The 20479-nt window shown below is 38.7% G+C and overlaps 1 protein-coding gene across 1 annotated transcript; it reads left to right on the top strand.

The window, feature by feature from the left end:
• The first annotated feature begins 17691 nt into the window (after positions 1 to 17691).
• LOC104211371 (uncharacterized) lies at positions 17692 to 18287 on the top strand. The gene is made up of 3 exons (XM_009760413.2): positions 17692 to 17896; positions 17974 to 18070; positions 18155 to 18287. Exons 1-3 carry the CDS (start codon positions 17692 to 17694, stop codon positions 18285 to 18287), a joined length of 435 nt encoding a protein of 144 aa, XP_009758715.2.
• The last annotated feature ends 2192 nt before the right edge of the window (positions 18288 to 20479 follow it).

Below are 20479 nucleotides of genomic sequence, written 5' to 3' on the forward strand. Positions count from 1 at the left end.
TGTTGGCTTGTAATTGGGAGCGGGTGGTACGCCTACCACAAGATATAATGAAATAGGAGCGGGTGGTATCCCTACCACAAGATATAATGAAATGGGAGTGGGTGGTACGCCTACCACAAGATATAATGAAATGGGAGCGGGTGGTACGCCTACCACAAGATATAATGAAATGGGAGCGGGTGGTACGCCTACCACAAGATATAATGAAATGGGAGCGGGTGGTATGCCTACCACAAGATACATGAAATGGGAGCGGGTGGGGCGCCTGCCACGAGATATGGGATCGGGTTGCACACCTGCAACAAGATGTGAAAAGAAAGTGAAATATGCCTTTGTTTTCCTTATTCTTGTTAGTGGTTGGATTTTGATTCCTTTATAATTCTCTTGATATTCTGTTTTTAGCTTTATATATATATATATATATATATATATATGTTCAATACTCCAAATTTCAACAATTGTTACATTTTAAACTCAATTGATTTCTCAACTAAATTTCCCAAAACCACTTGAGGTTGTACTTTACTTAAAAAGGAATTTTTACTATGTTTTTATTTATTGATTTCTCGTATTAAAGGTAAAGGATTCATTCGATATTGTACTTTAATTGAAAAGGGTACCTTCTTTATCAAATGATTTCTAAAAATAACTTCATCTTTCCTTGTTGATTTTCTAATTGGGTTAGAAGTTGTACTCTACTTTATATTAAGTGAATGAGGCGTCTCAAGGTGACATTTACTCGAAAGATGATTATTTGAAAGATATTTTTTAAAGGAATATATTTGAAATATATTCATTGAAAAGCATATTATCTTAGAGATTATTACTTGAAGGATTTATATGCGAAAGATTTATATTTGAAGAACTTGATAAATTGATTGCACTTGTATCTATTATTTTTTGAGAAACATTTATGGTGTTCTTGTGGCCTGCTATTTACACCACTGGTTGATCATCGTTGCCATCATTGTTATCTGCTTCCTATTATTTTTGTACGCTATATTGCACAGGTTTATTTGGTAGTCTGGTCCTAGCCTCGTCACTACTTTGCCGAGGTTAGGCTAGGCACTTACTAGCACATGGGGTCGGTTGTGCTGATTCTACACTCTACGCTGTGTGCAGATACTGATACCGGAGTGCTTGGACCGCAGTGAGGATGCTATCTTTAGCCCACACAGGCGACACGAGGTAGTCCTGCAGACGTCCGCAGGCCTTGGCGTCACCTCTTATCTTTTCCTTTATCCTGTTTCCTTTACTCATTTCAGAAACAGTGTTTATTTTATCTTTCAGACTTTGTATGTAGTATTCTTAGACCGTCTGTGAAGCTGTGACACCAAATTCTGGGTAGAGTTGTATTTTGACTTCCAAAGTTTTGTATCAAGATAAATTGTCAGATTTTGTCTTCCGCTTAATTATTTTCGCTATTTGCGTGATATCTACTCATCACTAATAATGGTTTAAAACTGGAAAAAAGTTAAGTAATTAGGATAATTTGGCTTGCCTAGCTTTCACCGGTAGGCGTCATCACGGCTCTGGAGGGGCTGAAATCCGGATCGTGACAAGTTGGTATCAGAGCTTTAGGTTACATAGGTCTCACAATTCACAAACAAGCTTAGTAGAGTCTGAGGGATCGGTAAGGAGACGTCTGTATTTATCCCCCAGAGGCTACAGAGTTAGGAAAAAACTTCACATTTATTCTTTCATGTCGTGCGGTTTGGTTTCTCAATACTAATTGAATTTCTATTCTGTTCTTTCGCATATGGCGAGAACACGCGCTTCCCATCCACTGACCAGCAGCCCGATCCCCAGTAGTAGCTCCCACTAGGGGCAGAGGGCGAGGGCGAGGCCGTGCTACAGGCCGAGGTAGGGGTAGAGCTCAGCCCAGAGCAGCAGTACCAGCGGCGGAGCCTCAGGTTGACTTTGATGATGAGGTTCCGGCCCCAGTAATTCCAGTGGGCCCAGCTCAGGTCCTAGGGGGTTTATTGCTACCCCAGTACTCTAGGATGCTCTAGTCCGTCTAGTGGGCCTTATGGAAAGTATCACCCGGGCAGGATTGCTTCCTGTAGCCCCAACCGTCTCTCAGGCTGGAGGAGGAACCTAGACTCCTACTACTCACACTCTGGAGCCGGTAGCTCCGCAGTTTCAGACTCCAACAGTTCAGCCGGGCATGGTAGCTCAGACCGGCGATGGAGCAACTATGTCTACCGATGCTTTGTGGAGATTGGACAGGTTCACCAAGCTCTTCACTACTACTTTCAGCAGTGCATCTTTTGAGGATCCCCAAGATTATCTAGACAGCTGTCATGAGGTTCTCAGGAACATGGGGATAGTTGAGACCAATGGGGTCGATTTTGCTACTTTTCGCTTGTCTGGATCCGCCAAGACTTGGTGGAGAGACTATTGTTTGGCTAGACCAACCGGATCGCCAGCTTTGACTTGGGATCAGTTTACTCAGCTATTTTTAGGGAAGTTTTTCCCTATTACTTAGAGAGAGATCTATCAGAGACAGTTTGAGCGTCTCCAGCAAGGTTCTATGACTGTTACTCAGTATGAGACCAGATTCATTGACTTGGCTCGTCATGCTCTTATCATACTTCCCACCGAGAGAGAGGGTGAGGAGGTTTATTGAGGGACTTATTCAGCCGATTCGACTTCAGATGGCCAAGGAGACTGGGAGTGAGATTTCTTTCTAGGAGGCGGCCAATGTGGCTAGGAGAGTTGAGATGGTTCTATCGCAGGGAGGTGGTCAGGGGTCTGACAAGAGGCCTCATCATTTAGGCCGATTCAGTGGTACCTCATCTGGAGGTAGGGATTCGTATGATAGAGGTCATCCTCCTAGACCTTTTCAGTCAGCACTTCAGGTTTCTCACGGTACTTTATGTGGTCGTGGTTCCCATATGCAGTATTCTGATCAGCAGCCCTACATTGCACCACCAGCTCCTATCAGTGCACCGCCGCTTCAGAGTTTCCAGGGTCATCAGCCCCAGCAGCCGAAGGCTTGTTTTACTTGTGGCGACATAAGGCACATTGCTAGGTATTGCCCTCGAGCACCGAGTAGCTCTCAGCATCAGGGTTCTCGTGCCATGGTTCAGGCACCGACTGTTCCACGGCCCGCCCAACCAGCTAGAGGTGGGGCTAGAGGTATTAGAGGTGGAGCTCAGGCCGCTAGAGGTGTAGGCCAGCCAGTAGCAGGTCGTCCCAGAGATATAGTTCAGGGGGGTGGGGCCCAGCCCCGATGTTATGCTCTACCAGCCAGGCCCGAGGCTGAGGCTTCCGATGCAATTATCACAGATACTATTCTAGTTGTGTCAGAGGTGCTTCAATTTTGTTTGATCCAGGGTCTATGTACTCCTATGTCTCATCTTATTTTGCACTATATCTGGTCATGCCTATGAGGCCTATTTGAAAATTCTTGCATGAATATCTCTGTGCATAATTTGCCAAATTGTATTGTAATTATTGAGTTTTAGTCTACAAGGTGTGTACCCAAGTGGCGTTAAATGTGACTCGTTAATTTGGGTAAGTAATTATGAGGTCTTCATGCTACGTTGTTAGTAAAGTGAAAGATTGAAACAAGAAGTTGTTAACATGAAGTTAATTGGCAATTTTTTAATCGATTATGTACCACTATTGAAACCAGAGATGTGGTTAAGGTCATACATATGATGTGTTTCAGGTCGAAATATCTTTATGATAGTGTCACACTTGTAATGCGGAGATTGATGTTATTAATAATACATTGTGGTGATTTGTTGAGTTGTGAAAATATTGTTAGGAGTTGTTTTGGTGTTACTCTGACAGGTGGATTGTCCCAATTACAGGGGAGACTCTGCCGAAATTTCTGAAAAATTTGGGAGTTAGAAAAATTTGGGATATTGAGATGTGCAAAGAAAGAGATAAGTTACATTATGTGTTTGAAGACGGACTCTACTTCTCATTTAAGGACGAACGACCCTAAGTGGGGGAGAATGTAATACCCCATATTTTATGGGTGCATAGGCACGGGTTGCTATAGCCAGTCGGGACTAATATTGTCTGTTAACGTAAAAATCGGACCTTTCTAGGAATGATTGGAGTGTAACAAATTTGGTCTTGAAGTTTACAAATATGGATAAAGAAAATAATCTCAATTGAAATGGTGTTGTCGGACTTATGTCGAATGAGTTAATGTGGGATCAATCGTAAATATTTGTGCAGAAGTAAAAGCCTCAATTGGGTAACCTGAGAATAATTCTTAGTACGTTCGAGGACGAACGTTTGTTTTAGAGGTGGAGAATGTGATGACCCAAAGCAGTCATCACCTGTTTTCTTATCCATTCCGAGCTTCCGAGGCCATGAAAACCTCATTTATAGTTGCCTCAATTTGCGTGCGCAGTCCGGGCGCATAGCCGGAAGCTCAAATATGAAATTCTGTGAAAATTTGCTAAGTTTTGATATTAAAATGAATAACTTTGACTTCGGTCAACATTTTGAATAACCGAACCCAGACCTGTGATTTGACGGTCCCAAGGGGTCCGTAGGAAAATATAGGACTTGAGCGTATGCCCGGAATCGAATTCCGAGGTCCCAGGCCCAAGAAATAATTTTTTGAGTAAAATTGTTTTCTGAAAATATTTAAGGAAAATGGAAATAAAATTTGATTAGAATGTGATGGTATCGGGCCCGTATTTTGGTTCCAGCGCCTGGTATAGGTCTTATATATGGTTTAAGCACTTTCTGTAAAGTTTGGTTGAAAACGGACGTCGTTTGACGTGTTTCGGACTAAAAATGGAAAATTTGATGTTTTAAGAAAATTTGAAAGAATTCTTGGATTTTAAAGCTTAATTCGTGGTGTATGATGTTAGTTTGGCAATTTGATCGCACGGTTAAGTTTGTAGGATGTTGTTGAGTTAGTGCATGTGTTTGGTTAGGAGCCCCGAGGGCTCGGGAGTGTTTCGGAGGTGTCTCGGAGTGATCTCGGACTTAGGAAACAGAAAAATTGCAGAAATAGTACCCCGTGAACAGTACCGTGTACAGTACCTCATGACCAATATTGTGTACAGTACCCCGTGAACAGTGCCATAAAGTACCCCGTGAACAGTGCCGTACAGTACCGTGAACAGTATCGAGTACAGTGCCCCGTGAATAGTGAGATTTTCGGGAAGAGGCGATTTTCAGTAACACTTAGCGAATTGGAGCTCGGGAAGAGGAGATTATTGGTAGATTTTCAAAGAAAACAACGGGGTAAGTGTTATTAACTTAATTTTGGTTAGATTACCCGAATCTATTTCTAGTTTTGGCATTTAATTGGTGATTTTAGTTAGGAAAATTTTGAAAACCCTCTTAGTTTAATTTGAAGATTTGAGGGTCGAGTTGATGTCGAATTTTAGTAAAATTGGTATGACTAGACTCGTGGTTGGATGAGGTTTCATATTCCGTAATTTTTGTTGGGTTCAGAGATGTGGGCCCCACGGGTGAATTTTTAGTGCAATTTCGGATTTTTAATGAAAAATGTAGAACTTCATATGGAATTAATTCCTATAATTTTTATTGACTGAATCGAATTGCTTATGACTAGATTTGAGAATTTCGGGCACGAATTCGCGAGGCAAAAGCTTGTTGGAATTTTGAATTGATTGCAAAGCGAGGTAAGTGTTTGGTCTAACCTTAGCTTAAGGGATTAAGAGTTGTGTCTTATTTGCTACATGTTAATTGCGGAGTACGACGTATAGGCATTGTGACGAGTATCTATACGTTGGTGTCAAGCATGCCCGTGAGTCTTGTATTATAATTGTTATGACTCCGTTGTGATTTATTGCACTTCATATGTTATTATCACCATTGTTCCCTTGTCGGGGTATTGTTTGATATTATTGTTCCCTTGTCGGGATGTTTGTTTGATATTATTGTTCCCTTGCCTAGATGTTTATTTTGATAGTATTGTTCCCTTGTCGGGATGTTGTTGAAATATCATTATTCCCTTGCCGGGAAGTTGTTATATTGCTCTTGTTCCCTTCCAGGGATTCCTTGTGATTGGCTTGTAATTGGGAGCGGGTGGTACGCCTACCACAAGATATAATAAAATGGGAGCGGGTGGTATGCCTACCACAAGATATAATGAAATGGGAGTGGGTGGTACGCCTACCACAAGATATAATGAAATGGGAGCTGGTGGTACGCCTACCACGAGATACATGAAATGGGAGCGGGTGGCGCGCCTGCCACGAGATACAGGAAATGGGATCGGGTTGCACACCTGCAACAAGATGTGAAAAGAAAGTGAAATATGCCTTTGTTTTCCTTATTCTTGTTAGTGGTTGGATTTTGATTCCTTTATAATTCTCTTGATATTCTGTTTTTAGATTTATATATATATATATTCTCTTGATATTCTGTTTTTAGCTTTATATATATATGTATATATGTTCAATACTCCAAATTTCAACAATTGTTACATTTTTAACTCAATTGATTTCTCAGCTAAATTTTCCTTAAACCATTTGAGGTTGTACTTTACTTAAAAAGGAATTTCTACTATGTTTTGATTTATTGATTTCTCGTATTAAAGGTAAAGGATTCATTCGATATTGTACTTTAATTGAAAAGGGTACCTTCTTTATCAAATGATTTCTAAAAATGACTTAATCTTTCCTTGTTGATTTTCTAATTGGGTTGGAAGTTGTACTTTACTTTATATTAAGTGAATGAGGCGTCTCAAGGTGACATTTACTCGAAAAAATTATATTCGAAAGATGCTTTTTTGAAAGATATTTTTTTAAAGGAAATATATTTGAAATATATTCATTGAAAAGCATATTATCTTAGAGATTATTACTTGAAGGATTTATAGGCGAAAGATTTATATTTGAAGGACTTGATAAATTGATTGCACTTGTATCTATTATTTGTTGAGAAACATTTATGGTGTTCTTGTGGCCTGCTATTTACACCACTGGTTGATCATCATTGCCATCATTGTTATCTGCTTCCTATTATTTTTGTACCCTATGTTGCACATGTTTATTTGGTAGTCTGGTCCTAGCCTCGTCACTACTTCGCCTAGGTTAGGCTAGGCACTTACTAACACATGGGGTCGGTTGTGTTGATATTACACTCTGCACTGTGTGTAGATACTGATACCGGAGTGCTTGGACCGCAGTGAGGGTGCTATCTTCAGCCCACATAGGCGACACGAGGTAGTCCTGTAGACGTCCGCAGGCCTTGGCGTCACCTCCTATATTTTCCTTTATCCTGTTTCCTTTACTCATTTTAGAAACAGTGTTTATTTTATCTTTCAGACTTTGTATGTAGTATTCTTAGACCGTCTATGAAGCTGTGACACCAAATTCTGGGTAGAGTTGTATTTAGACTTCCAAAGTTTTGTATTAAGATAAATTGTCAGATTTTGTCTTCCGCTTAATTATTTTCGCTATTTGCATGATATCTACTCATCACTGATAATGGTTTAAAACTGGAAAGAAGTGAAGTAATTAGGATAATTTGGCTTGCCTAGCTTTCACCAGTAGGCGCCATCACGGCTCTCGAGGGTCTGAAATTCGGGTCGTGGCAGTATGGAATTTAGAGAAAATTATATATTTGAGTTCGTGAGGCTATGGGTAAGCTTATTCTTTGAAAATTTTGGAAATCCGGGCACGTGGGCCTAAGGGCGCTTTCGTCAACTTTTCGATCATTGGGAATTGTTATAAATTGGATTGTAATGAATAATTGAGTATATATTAATGGATTAGTATCATTATTGGCTAGCTTTGGAGCTTTGTTCGTCGGTTCGAGTCTTCGGAAGAACGTGGAATGTCAGTTATGGATCTTCGGAGCGAGGTGAATCTCCTTTCTAACCTTGTAAGAGGGAATTGTCTCCATAGGTGAGTTAATTGGTTATGTGCTTCTATTTGTGGGGGGCTACGTACGCACGAGGTAACGAGAGTCCGTGCGTAGTTGCTATTATGATGTTGTCCGGGTAGTCTAGGACCCAAAAGCATGCTATACTTGGATTAATTGTAAACTTATTGACAACTCGAATTGCTTAAATCACATCGAATCAGTAAATGAATTTCAAAAAGGATTAAACTTTTTTTTTAAAATTGTTAAAAGAGAACTGGCTTTTATTTGTGTAAATTCTTAATTGGCTATCTGAGCATGTTTTCCTATGTTTACCTGCGTCGCATGTATGATTCGTGAGTAGGGTGATTGTTTGTTTTATGTTGACCGCATCGCATGGATAGTTCACGAGCAGGGTAATAGATGCATCTATGGTTTGCGACATTCGACCCTCGGCAGTGCACAATTTATTTTCTATTGGATCGGGTCGTACGCCTCGGCATGATTTGCGCATGCTTGTATTGTTTGCCTTGAGATTTACTGATAGTAATATTTGCTCTCCCCGACTTGAGATAATTAAAAACTAATGGATTGTGAATCCGGAGACCTTCAGCATAAAAAGGAACTTTTACGTGTTCATGATTTATTTGAAATTTCCGTCATTCTTAATAAATCCATGATTATCTGCATTAATAATATATTATTATTGGACCTCTAGGAAGTGTCAAAGTCGACCATCTCGTCTCTTCTTCTTCGAGATTAGACGGGATACTCATTGAGTATACGTTGTTTTCGTATTCATACTACACCTCTGTGCATTTCTGTTGCACAGGCACATGCATCTCTAGTGGCCTATTGGGCTTAGTAGCATGGTTTATATAGAGACTTGGGTAAGTTGCACTTCTCGAGGCGACCCGCAGCCAGCAGAGTCTCCTTCAATTTTTTATAATTATTTTCTGTCCAATATTGTATTCCAGACAGTTGTTATATTTTATTTCCTTCTTAGTAAATACTCATGCACTTGTGACACCGGGTTCTGGGATGGTTTTGAAATATTTATGTATTAATTGCTTATCATTTAATTTGAATTGAAGCGGTTATCTTGTTATTTATAAAATTGAAGGAAAATCTTAGTTTTCAAGATTGTTAAAATGAGAACTTCACCAAGTAATTTGGTTTGCTTGCTTGATAGCAGTGTCTGGCGCCATCACGACCCTTAGTGGATTTTGGGTTGTGGCAACATGGTATCAGAGCACTAGATTCCTAGGGTCTCACGAGTTCTAGTAGAGTCTTGCGGATCGGTACAGAGACGTCTGTACTTATCCTCGGGAGGTTGCAGGACTGTTAGGAGTACTTCCCTTCTTGATTCATCATCGTGCAATTTGATCCATGGAGGCTTATGCCTTTAATTCCTTCCTATTCAATCTTGTGTGATGCGAACCACTTCTTATAAATCGAGATTTGAAGAATTGATATGGTACTACTGATGCAGTGCGGGGTGTTTCTCCCTGTATAGCTGTATGAGCTATTATCGTTGCCTTATGGAAGGATATTCTGTCGTTTCAGCTCAGTAGCGGTACTTCTGAGAGCTCTAAGGCTAGGCACAAATTTCTATGATGCTATAAACTATTGTTCCACAGTATTGATATGATGGTAGGACATCTGCCTAAGTGTCGGGGCAGTGAATGAATTGAAGGGAGGTTTACTCAGTGCATAATCTAGAGATTCAGTATTTTATTCCTGGCAGGGGATAGGCGATCGGACTAACAATGGTCAAATATGGGATGATGGAGTAACGAGGCTTGGTTTTTGCGAGCGTGGAGGAATTCTCATTCGTGATGAGGTGTCATTGTCCTTGTTGAATGTACTAAGTTTGTCGGTGTTATGATCTTCTACAATTTGCCTTTGGAGCAGGATATTGCAAGTCAGAATCGAAGAAGCAACGGTCAGAGATCGCGGGGTACGGTGGTTCAGGATTGAGTCGGTGTTTCTGATGTCGATGGCTCGAGAAAGATGATATTCGGAAAGGTTTAAAGTTCGTAGCAATTTTTGGGTTCAAGTGCTACAAAGATAGATTTTATTCAAGGCAACAATTGAGAAGCAAAGTATGAGGAAGGACATGTGAGGAGTGTCAGACGGTGTTTAAAACTTCTAGAAGGACAGGTATAAGAAGCACAGGTCGAGTAGTTGATTAAAGAAGCAAGTTTTCCCAAAGTGGGAGAGTGACGGAGTTGCATATGGGCTTGGTGGTAGGATGACTACGCACCTTAAGAAGAGTTGGAATGATTTGGGAATTTTAGTGATCTGGTGATTGAGGTCTACATATTTAATTTTGAGCATGGGCTATTATGTGGCAGGAGATTGGATATAACGGGAAGGAGCTATTGGAAAAGAAGAAGGATACAACATAACTTTGAATTGGAAGGATGTTGCCGCAAATTTAATTGATATCCACGAGGGGTGAATGGACTTGTGCAACTAGAGAGTCAGCTCGGACTCAGGAGGGTTATTCCTTGTGAGCAGGTTAGCGGTCGCACAGTTGGTGAAGCTTCTGCGAAGAATTCTATTGGTTATGCAGCGAAGGGATCGGTCGTGCGTATGTGGTTGATGATTCAGAGTATAAAAAGGGGTTTTACAGTAGGATTCCGAGAATTTTAGCGGTTGATTGCACAAGGTTACGTCAATAAGAGATAAATAATCCTGGTGAATTTCAGAGTTGTGTAATAGTGGCTTCAATCTAAGTGGGAGAGTCCCATCGCCTATGCTTGGGTTGCATGGTTTACTACTTGCGAGGTTTCTGGTTGTTAGCATACTGATGGGGAAAAGAACATAAGTGGTAATTTGAGCAAAGGAATTGTTAAAAGTTATGCCATGGTTGGCCTTATTGGCTCATGTTCAGACTTGGGGAAGGAGTCAGAATTTATGCCTTGTATAGATGCGGGTTTCAAGGGAAGTGATTCTACCGGGTGCTTCGTCGAGAGGGTATGCATGTGCTAGAAGAATCATGGAGTTGATTATATTCGCGGCCCAGTCAGAACATGTGGCTTTCAACGACGGTCCTAGTGGATTCAAATGGGTAAAGTGTGATGCTTAATGATTTCGAGCCTATAGGTACAGTTAAGAATCAAGCTTTGTAGCAGCTTATGAGAGGTGCCCAGAATGTTCTAGGATGTTTTGACCTGTAGTGTAGCAATTGGGAGGTATGAAATGGTTCGTGGGATTTGAGGCAGCGTGGTCTCGTGATTCATGGTCACTCGGGATGAGTACGGATTGAGTTCGCTATGTGTTGAATGGAACTATTATTCCCAAGGCATTTGAGGTTAATTTAGAAGAAGTAGATTGGTTAGCCATGATTGAGTTGACATGAAGATGGCGTTGACTAGTTCCCATAGTGCGATTAAGTTGTACAAGTGATTTGGATGGTACGGGTGAGACATGTCGGTTGTCGTAATTGGTGCTATTCAGAAAGTATTCTACTGTTATAGCATGTTATGTGTAGGCGGAACCCGAAAGGGGTATGGTGGCCTAGACCATTACTTAGAGATTTGCATATTCTACGGTTATGAGAATACACCTGTGGGTGGCTATGGTTCTCTGAAGTGAGTTAAGTGAAAAGTTTTATATGACAACGTGTTAATCTATTAGTGGTCCCGGGGTTATGATGAAAATCGCGTTCTATCGTATATGGGCATGTTGGATGCAGTGAGTAGCATGTAATTTTAAGTGAGGGTCAAGGTTGCAGTCTGGTATTGGCAAGGATGTCACGAGCTCGGATGAGCAGGTAAGGAGTTTTGATGTTTAAGGAGAGTTGGTATTGTCTTTAGCGTCACCTGAGATCGGTGTTTTGTGAAAAAAGGGCTTTGCATCCTGGTTAAGGATTTGTGATCGCTTTTCAGTGTTAGTGCGGACGATGGTTTGGGTGTACAGACCTGTTATCCGTTACGGAAGGTTGTGGGAGTGTGCCCACGGGAAGGTTGTATAAGTGTGGCATGTAGCCACTCGATTGGTTGAAGAATTCAAACCAAGTATGAAGATTGTGATAGTATCATTAATTTGAGAGTCTATGCCTGGAAGGCACTCGGTTTATTGAGTTGTGGACTATGGAGGATTTCTCCGGTTATGACTATTGATCTTGTGTGTTACGTTAAAGGGGGTTATTATGGACCCATAAAAGGTCATTAGCCTACTTGGTGCAATCAGAAATCGACTTGAGGTCTGTGGATGGATTTAATGTGAATATGGGCTCTATATCAGGCCAGATGTGTTCATTTCAACAAAGTGCTCCTTTTAGAAGAGTAGTCGGGGTGTTATTTCGTTGTCAGCTATTTTGTGTAATGATACATTGCGCCGTGTGGGTTGTGAGGCAGCTTGAGAAAGTGCCTATGTGTTGAGGATCCGCGTTGAAATAATGTTATATGAGCAAAATGGCTCTTGAGATTTAGATTGTATATCGCACCTTAGTTGTGCTTGAGTTTTGTAGCTTATAGCGCTATATGTTCCCTCAAGGATGGTATTATGCACTTAGCGTGCTTGTGACCGATATTCGGTATTTTGGTTGTAATGAGCAATCTAGCTCGATGTGCATCTCCTTAGGTGAGTGTTATGTTATTTGGATCAGGTTGTGCACCGCAACAGTGTGATGTTGAGTACAGTTCCCTATATCTATTTTTATGTGTTTCGTTTCCTATTTTTTTGGGGAGAAGCTCATATTAGTTGTGGGCCCGAGTCGCATGTATGATTCGCGAGTGGGGTGTTTGTTTAGTATGTTGCCCGCGTCCCAGGTATAATTCGCAAGCGGGGTAATTAGATTTCCTTTTTCATAGTTCATTTTTCTTTCGTACCACATTCGAATTTGTAGCCTATTGGCGCAGTGTGGCATCATATGAGACTTTGGATCATGTTCGGGGTGGCTTATTGTCTGAGTAGCTCGTACTAGGTGAGACGAGATTATTGGATTTAGGATCAGTGCAATCTGATTTTATGAAGTATATTAAGGAGCAAAGACCATTATTCGGTTCAGAACGAGGCGGTGGTTATTGTCAGCAGTATAGACCCAATAATTGTTGATTCGGTAGTTGGTTATGAATTTCTACACATCTCTTCCTCGTGGCGGTATTGTAAGAGTTAGAGCATGACTTATTATATATAATTAGGCGCATTAGGGGCATCAGATTCGGGGGATTTCGACTAATTTGATCAGAGAATGTTATTGTGGTCCTTGAGTAAAGTGCAAAGTATGAATTCAGCTAAGGTATGCAGTCATGTTTTGGTGTTGTGTGTAGTTATTGATACGGTGAGCGTATGTTGGAAACAGGCCTGTTCCGGACGATGTAATTGGGCCCTAAGGCTTATTTGCTTAAGTGAAAAAGGATATCTTCAGATTAGTTAGGCTAGGGTGCCTAGCTGAGTTGTGGTAGCACGGGTAGGTGCTCGAGGCATTAAACAATGATTTAGGACAACTCCAGTGCAGTTCTTAGCACGTTCGAGGACGAACGTATGTTTAAGTGGGAGAGAATGTAATGACCCGACCGGTCGTTTTGAGCTCTAGCGTGTCGTTCAGCAGTTTGAGGCCATGAGCAGCTTCATTTCAGGTAATATGAGTTGAACACATGGTCGGAATTGAATTCGGAAAGTTCGGAGTTGATTCAGAAAGAGAATTTTCATTTCAGAAGCTTTAAGTTGTCAGAATTAACTAGGGTTGGATTTTTAAGTAAACAACCTCAGAATCAGGATCTGAAGGTTCCAGCGGGTTCGTACGATGATTTCGGAATTGGGCGTATGCGCTGATCAGGTTTTGGATGACCCGGGAGCATTTTGGCGCCTATTGTGGAAGTTAGCATTTTGGAAGAAATTTCATAAGTTTGGCTTGAAGTGCATTTCAGTGTTATCGATGTCCGTTTGGGATTCCGAGTCTGGGAGTAGCTCCGTATGGTAATTCTGGAGTTGGGAGCGCGATCGGAAGTAAATTTGGAGGTACGTAGGTCATTTTTGAGTTATTTGGCTAAAGATAGAAAATTGAAGGTTTTTGAAAAATTTGACCGGAAGTGGACTTTTTGATATCAGGGTCGGAATCTGATTCCGGAAATTTGAGTAGGTTCGTAATGTCGAATATGACTTGCGTGCAAAATTTGAGGTCAATCGGACGTGAGGTTTAACATCGAAAGTAGAAGTTTGATATTCTAAAGTTCATAAAGTTTGGATTGGAGGTCGATTCGTGGTTTTAGCATCGTTTGATGTGATTTGAGGCCTCGAGCAAGTCCGTAATGTGTTTTGGGACTTGTTGGTATAATTGGTTGGGGTTCTGAGGGCCTCGGGTCTATTCCGGGTGGTTAACGGATCGAAAATAGAATTTTTGGAAGGTCGAACTTGCTGGTTGCTGTCATAACCGCACCTACGAGAATTGGGCCGCAGGTGCGGAGCCGCAGAAATGGCCAGAAGAGCCGCAGATGCGGTTTTTGGACTGGAAGTGAAGGGACCGCAGATGCGTTCGTTTTTCCGCAGATGCGGGACCACACCTGCGGTGGAGAACAGCAGAAGCGGAAAAAGGGCAGCCTGGGAAGGACCGCATATGCAGTAGTGGGGCCGCACCTGCGGAACCGCAGAAGCGGTCGAGGGACCGCAGGTGCGGAAAGTGATGGAGGCAGAGAGGTGTTTTAAAAATCGGGATTTGGCCATTTTCTCTCATATTTTCTTGGCTTGGGCAATTTTTGGGAGAGCTTCAAGTGGGATTTTTTATCATCAACAATAAGGTAAGCTAATCCCATCCATCTTGAGTTAAATACATCGATTATGTATGGATTTTAGCACGTAAATTGGTAGAAAATTGGGGTTTTGGTAGAAAGACCTAGAAATTTATATTCTTGGAATTTGACCACGATTTTGGGTATGGAATTTAGAGAAAATAATATATTTGAGTTCGTGAGGATATGGGTAAACTTATTCTTCGAAAATTTTGGAAATCCGGGCACGTGGGCCCGAGGGTGCTTTCGTCAACTTTTCGATCAGGGTTAGGATAAATTGGATTACAATGAATAATTGAGTATATATTAATGGATTGGTATCATTATTGGCTAGCTTTGGAGCTTTGTTCATCGGTTCGAGTCTTCGGAAGAACGTGGAATGCCAGTTATGGATCTTCGGAGCGAGGTGAGTCTCGCTTCTAACATTGTAAGAGGGAATTGTCCCCATAGGTGAGTTAATTGGTTATGTGCTTCTATTTGTGGGGGGCTACGTACGCATGACGTGACGAGAGTCTGTGCGTAGCTGCTATTATGCTATTGTCCGGGTAGTCTAGGACCCAAAAGCATGCTATACTTGGATTAATTGTAAACTTATTGACAGCTCAAATTGCTTAAATCACATCGAATCAGTAAATGAATATCAAAAAGGATTAAACTTCTTTTTCTTAAATTGTTAAAAGAGAAGTGGCTTTTATTTGGGTAATTTCTTAATTAGCTATCTGAGCATGTTTTCCTATGTGTACCTGCGTCACATTTATGATTTGCTAGCAGGGTGATTGTTTATTTTATGTTGACCGCGTCAGATGGATAGTTTGCGAGCGGGTAATAGATGCATCTATGGTTTGCGTCATTCTACCCTCGGCAGTGCACAGTTTATTTTCTGTTGGATCGGGTCGTACGCCTCAGCATGATTTGCGCATGCTTGTATTGCTTGCCTTGAGATATACTGATACTAATATTTGCTCTCCCCGACTTGAGATAGTTGAAGACTAATGGATTATGAATCCGGAGACCTTCAGCATAAAAAGGAACTTTTACCTGTTCGTGATTTATTTGAAATTTCCGTCATTCTTAATAAATCCATGAATATTCGCATTAATAATATATTATTATTAGACCTCTAGTAAGTATCAAAGTCGAACATCTCGTCTCTACTTCTTCGAGATTAGACGAGATACTCATTGAGTACACGTTGTTTTCGTACTCATACTATACTTCTGTGCATTTTTGTTGCACAAGCACATGCATCTCTAGTGGCCTACTGGGTATAGCAGCATGGTTGATACGGAGACTTGGGTGAGTTGCAGTTCTCGAGGCGACCCGCAGCCAGCAGAGTCTCCTTCAGTTTTCTGTAATTATTTTCTGTCCAATATTATATTCCGGACAGTTATTGTATTTTATTTCCTTCTTAGTAAATGCTCATGCACTTGTGATACCGGGTTCTGGGATGGTTTTAAAATATTTTTGTATTGATTGCTTATCATTTAATTTGAATTGAAGTGGTTATCTTGTTATTTATAAAATTGAAAGAAAACCTTAGTTTTCAAGATTGTTAAAATGAGAACTTCACCAAGTGATTTGGTTGGCTTGTCTGACAGCAGTGTCCAGCGCCATCACGATCCGTAATGGATTTTGGGTTGTGACAGACGCAATCTATATTAAGACCTAAGCAAATGGAAGGACGCAATCTATGCAAATGCAAAGGAAAGACCTACGCTATTAAGTGAATTTCATTCTTTAATGGAAGAACATAATCTATATTAAGCAAACCAATATACTATAACTATAGGTATCTTTAATTAAATTTGTGTATAATTCAATTATGGTGGGTATCCTTTTTTGAGAAAAAATCAATTAAAATTTCGTTTTGTATCTTACACATTAAGTTTAAGTTGAAATAATAATTCGATATTTAGTACAAACTTTGTATATGACTTTATTTGCGAACAATATATATTAATATATATGTATCATATACATTACTATAGGTATCTTTAATTGAATTTTGTGTGTAACTCAGCTATGGTAGTTACTCTATTTTAAGAAAGAAATAATTAAATAAATATTTTTATAGACTAAAAATTTTAAGAAAGAATTAATAATTAAACTAAAAATGTTCTCTTTTTAATCACCAAAGTAGAATTTTTTGGACGTACACGAAAAAAGACGCAATTTTCATTAAGCAAACCAATTTATTATAATTATTGGTATCTTTAAATAAATTTTTGTATAATTCAGTTATGGTAGGTATCCTTTTTTGAGCAAGAATCAATTAACTTTCGTTGAAAATCTTACACATTAATTTTAAGTTGAAATAATAATTCTTTATTTAGTACAAGTTTTGTATCTAACCTTATTTGTGAACAATATATATTATTATAGGCATCTTTAATTAAATTTTGTGTATAATACAGTTATGGTAGGTATTCCTTTTTAAGAAAAAAATAATTAAATAAACGTTTGTATCTTACATCTATATTATACTAAAGAAAATAGAATTAAAAAATGAACAAGAGGACAAAGGAAAAAGACAAGACAAAATTAAGGCTCGGTGGTTAACAAATTTTTATTAACCACAAAAAAAAACGTTGAAAATCAAAAAAAGCCAAAAGCTAAAAAATTAAGATCCGTATCATTTCTTGCGCACTTACACATACAAATTGATTTAAACATACCTTTTTTAAATATCAGGATTTCAGATACTTAAAAATAATTTATTACGATAGTCTTTCCTTAAAAATCTTTATTTAAGAATTTTTTGCTTAGGTTTGACTTCTCTACATTGCTTAAGGTTTAACTTCCACAAAAACTTCTGCAAAGTATGGCTCCAAACTATAACTATATCAGCCAAATATCAATGTCCAAAATGAGTTAGAATTTGAAGGTTCGTGTTGTTAGATTGTGGCACGTTCCAGGCCGCGAGAAACCAAAAAATTCTAATTCAATTGAATTAATTATTCAAGTGAAAAGGTGCATACTCTTTTACATGTTATTTTTTTCGAGTTGTGCTGTATTTTCTTCAACTTATACGCCTTACTAACTTAAATTTATTTTTAAATTTTTGTTTTAGGGAGATCGAATTCATGCAACTATTGGAAGAGCTGTTTTGCGTATTTTCAAAATAAAAATACATGAAATGAAGTTGTATGTTATGAAAAACTTTATGGTTGGACCAAACAATCTGAAAATTAAGACCAACAAGCATAAATTGAAACTGGCATTTTCTCATAGGGCAAGTGCGGATGAAATTAGTGATCCACGGTTTAGTTTGAATATCTTCAACTTTAAGCCTTATGAGCATCCCACAAATCAACTTGAGGTTGATGAGAATGAACTATTCGGTAATTGTTTTACCTTTCGCTATTTTTTGTTGAATATTTTATCACGTTATTTATAACTATTTATTTAAATGTGGCAGATGTCATAGGAGAAGTTATTGGTCATGGTACCGTAGAATTATACAATCAAGGTGGTAAAACAAGTACCTTTATGAACTTGGAGCTTGAGGATCATGAGTACGCTTGCAACCATGAATTGAATTAGTTATAGATTCAATTACTATTATTTTCTCATTATTAATTTGTGTATTTTACATATAGGAGGAACAATATTTCAGCAGCATTGTGGGGAGAATTTGTAGATGAAATCTTGCCCCACTTGGATGGATCACCCAATCAACCTGTCATAGTGGTTATACAGCTCATAAAAGCTCACATCAAACAAATTGTATAGTATCATAAAAGCTCGTAACAAACAAATTGTATAGTATCATTATTTTTTATGGAACATTTATTCGGAGATGGAATGAAAGTTTACTGGAGTCTTAAAATGTTTTTAATGTTTGATTGTAAAGATGGTATTAATACTAACATATAAAACTTTATGGTGTAGATCGTTCTTTTTAATTATCCGCGCATTGCGCGGGTACTAATACTAGTTGCTCTTATTAAGTAACTATTTTCTATATTGAAAGGTTCAATTTTGGATTAGAGAAACCATGAAAAGTTCATCTGGTCGAAAGAGGAAGAGGAGAGTTTTATAAAATAATAATTGGTCCAAGGGTTTTCGGGAGAGAGATGTGTTTAGGAGTAAAAGTTTATTTCGGGCGGGTTTATCTTTGATGGATCACATTGGGTTTATTTTTGTTTGGGTGATAACTATTTTTAGTGGCCAACAATATAAAAAGTCCGTATGGACTGTCAAATTAGCTTTTTCCATCGAAAATATTAAGAAATTCGGTTGAGTGATCATTAGTGTGCAATAGTGATAGTTGAATGACTTTCCTCGTTATCAATAAAAGAAAATTGACTTTGTTCTATAATTTCGAATAGTTTAGTGATCAATTGAGTAATAGACTCACCAAATTATCAAAAACTTGTCTAATTAGCAAAGATTAACATCACCATATAACATTGAAAATTATCTAAGAACCTTAGAAACAATGAAAATTAGCTCGATGATCATGAATAAAATTTGCCACAGGTGCTGTGAGATCATGAATAAAATTTGCCACAAGGTGCTGAAAGGGGCTCTGAATTATTTTGATTAATTAATGGTAGGTCAACAACAATTATTGCTTAATTAATTAATATGTATTGAGCTCAGTCAGTTACTTTTGCTGAAACAATGTATGTGTATTAATAAAATTATTAAATATATACAAATATTAAATTTAAGACTCCGTTATTATCATTTGAAATCGTCATTCTAAAATTCAGAACTCATAAAGTTGAAATCTTAGCTCCGCATCTGATACTTGTTGAACTTGTGAATGTGCTTTTAGCCTTCAAAGTCAATGGTTGCATTAGTTAATGTGCAAGTAGTACTGTTACAGCTCAAGCCTATCATTCTAACTAACAGACAAATACAATGTGTCACCCTGAACAATTTCTGGAACAAATAAGAGAGGATGATGATGAAGATGAAATATTACATACAATGAAGAATATTTCAGCAGTATTCAGTCGACAAATATATTAAACTTGAAACGCAGAGACTGAGACATTAATAGATTTAGATTAGGTGAATCTTCCCGTAGAGGCAAAGACAACATCTTCCAAGTTCTTGTATAGAGATTTGCATCAACGATATACAAATGCTATTGCATTACTGCAGCGTCTCTGTACTTATTTTGCTTATAAGTATGACATGTAGCCCATCGTGGATGGAAATAAGAGAGCATATGGCATAAACTGATGAGGCACATTTGAACTGAAAATTCAGGTTTACATAGGAAACTAATGATTATTCTGCAAGAGAGGTTTTTAAGGCCTCGAAACACAGAATTTATTTCTAAAACAAGTGATGACGCTGCTCCCTTACCTTCTTTTTTCTTACCATCCCAGTGGAACAAACTTACTGATCCAATTCCTGTGGAGTTAGTAAAAGAAGTTAGATGACTGAGGCTAATCTGGTTTGCCTTCCAAATATGCTGCCTTTCCTGATGCTAAACAATGCCCATTTAATGTAGTCGTCCTTTATCCGGGCTTTCCTAGAAGCAATAAGTGATCAAATGTTCGAGATGCCATATTTAAAAAACGAGCCTTCAGCTTCCAACGAAATCACATCCTTGATGTCTGTCACATAGTAATGACACTCACCTAGTTTTGCAATTGCCTGTTTCAAGGTATATATAACACATAGGTATATAGAGTCCATTACTCAAATGGTCACTCAACTATCCCAAATTATCTCCTAAAGTTACTTTACTTTCGTTTGTAACAACAAAGTCATTGAACTATGTCTATTGTACTCAGAAGGTCACTCAACTAGATTTTCCAAATTTTGGATTGCCAAATACCTATTTTACCCTCTAAATTATAAACATTTATCTTCTTTTTATTTTTTAAAACTTTTTAATATTATGATTTTCCCTTTTTAATTTATATTATCGACTTATCTATAGAATAAATAAATATTATATA

Source organism: Nicotiana sylvestris, chromosome 1, assembly GCF_000393655.2.
Source record: "Nicotiana sylvestris chromosome 1, ASM39365v2, whole genome shotgun sequence".
In the NCBI taxonomy this organism is placed as follows: domain Eukaryota; kingdom Viridiplantae; phylum Streptophyta; class Magnoliopsida; order Solanales; family Solanaceae; genus Nicotiana; species Nicotiana sylvestris.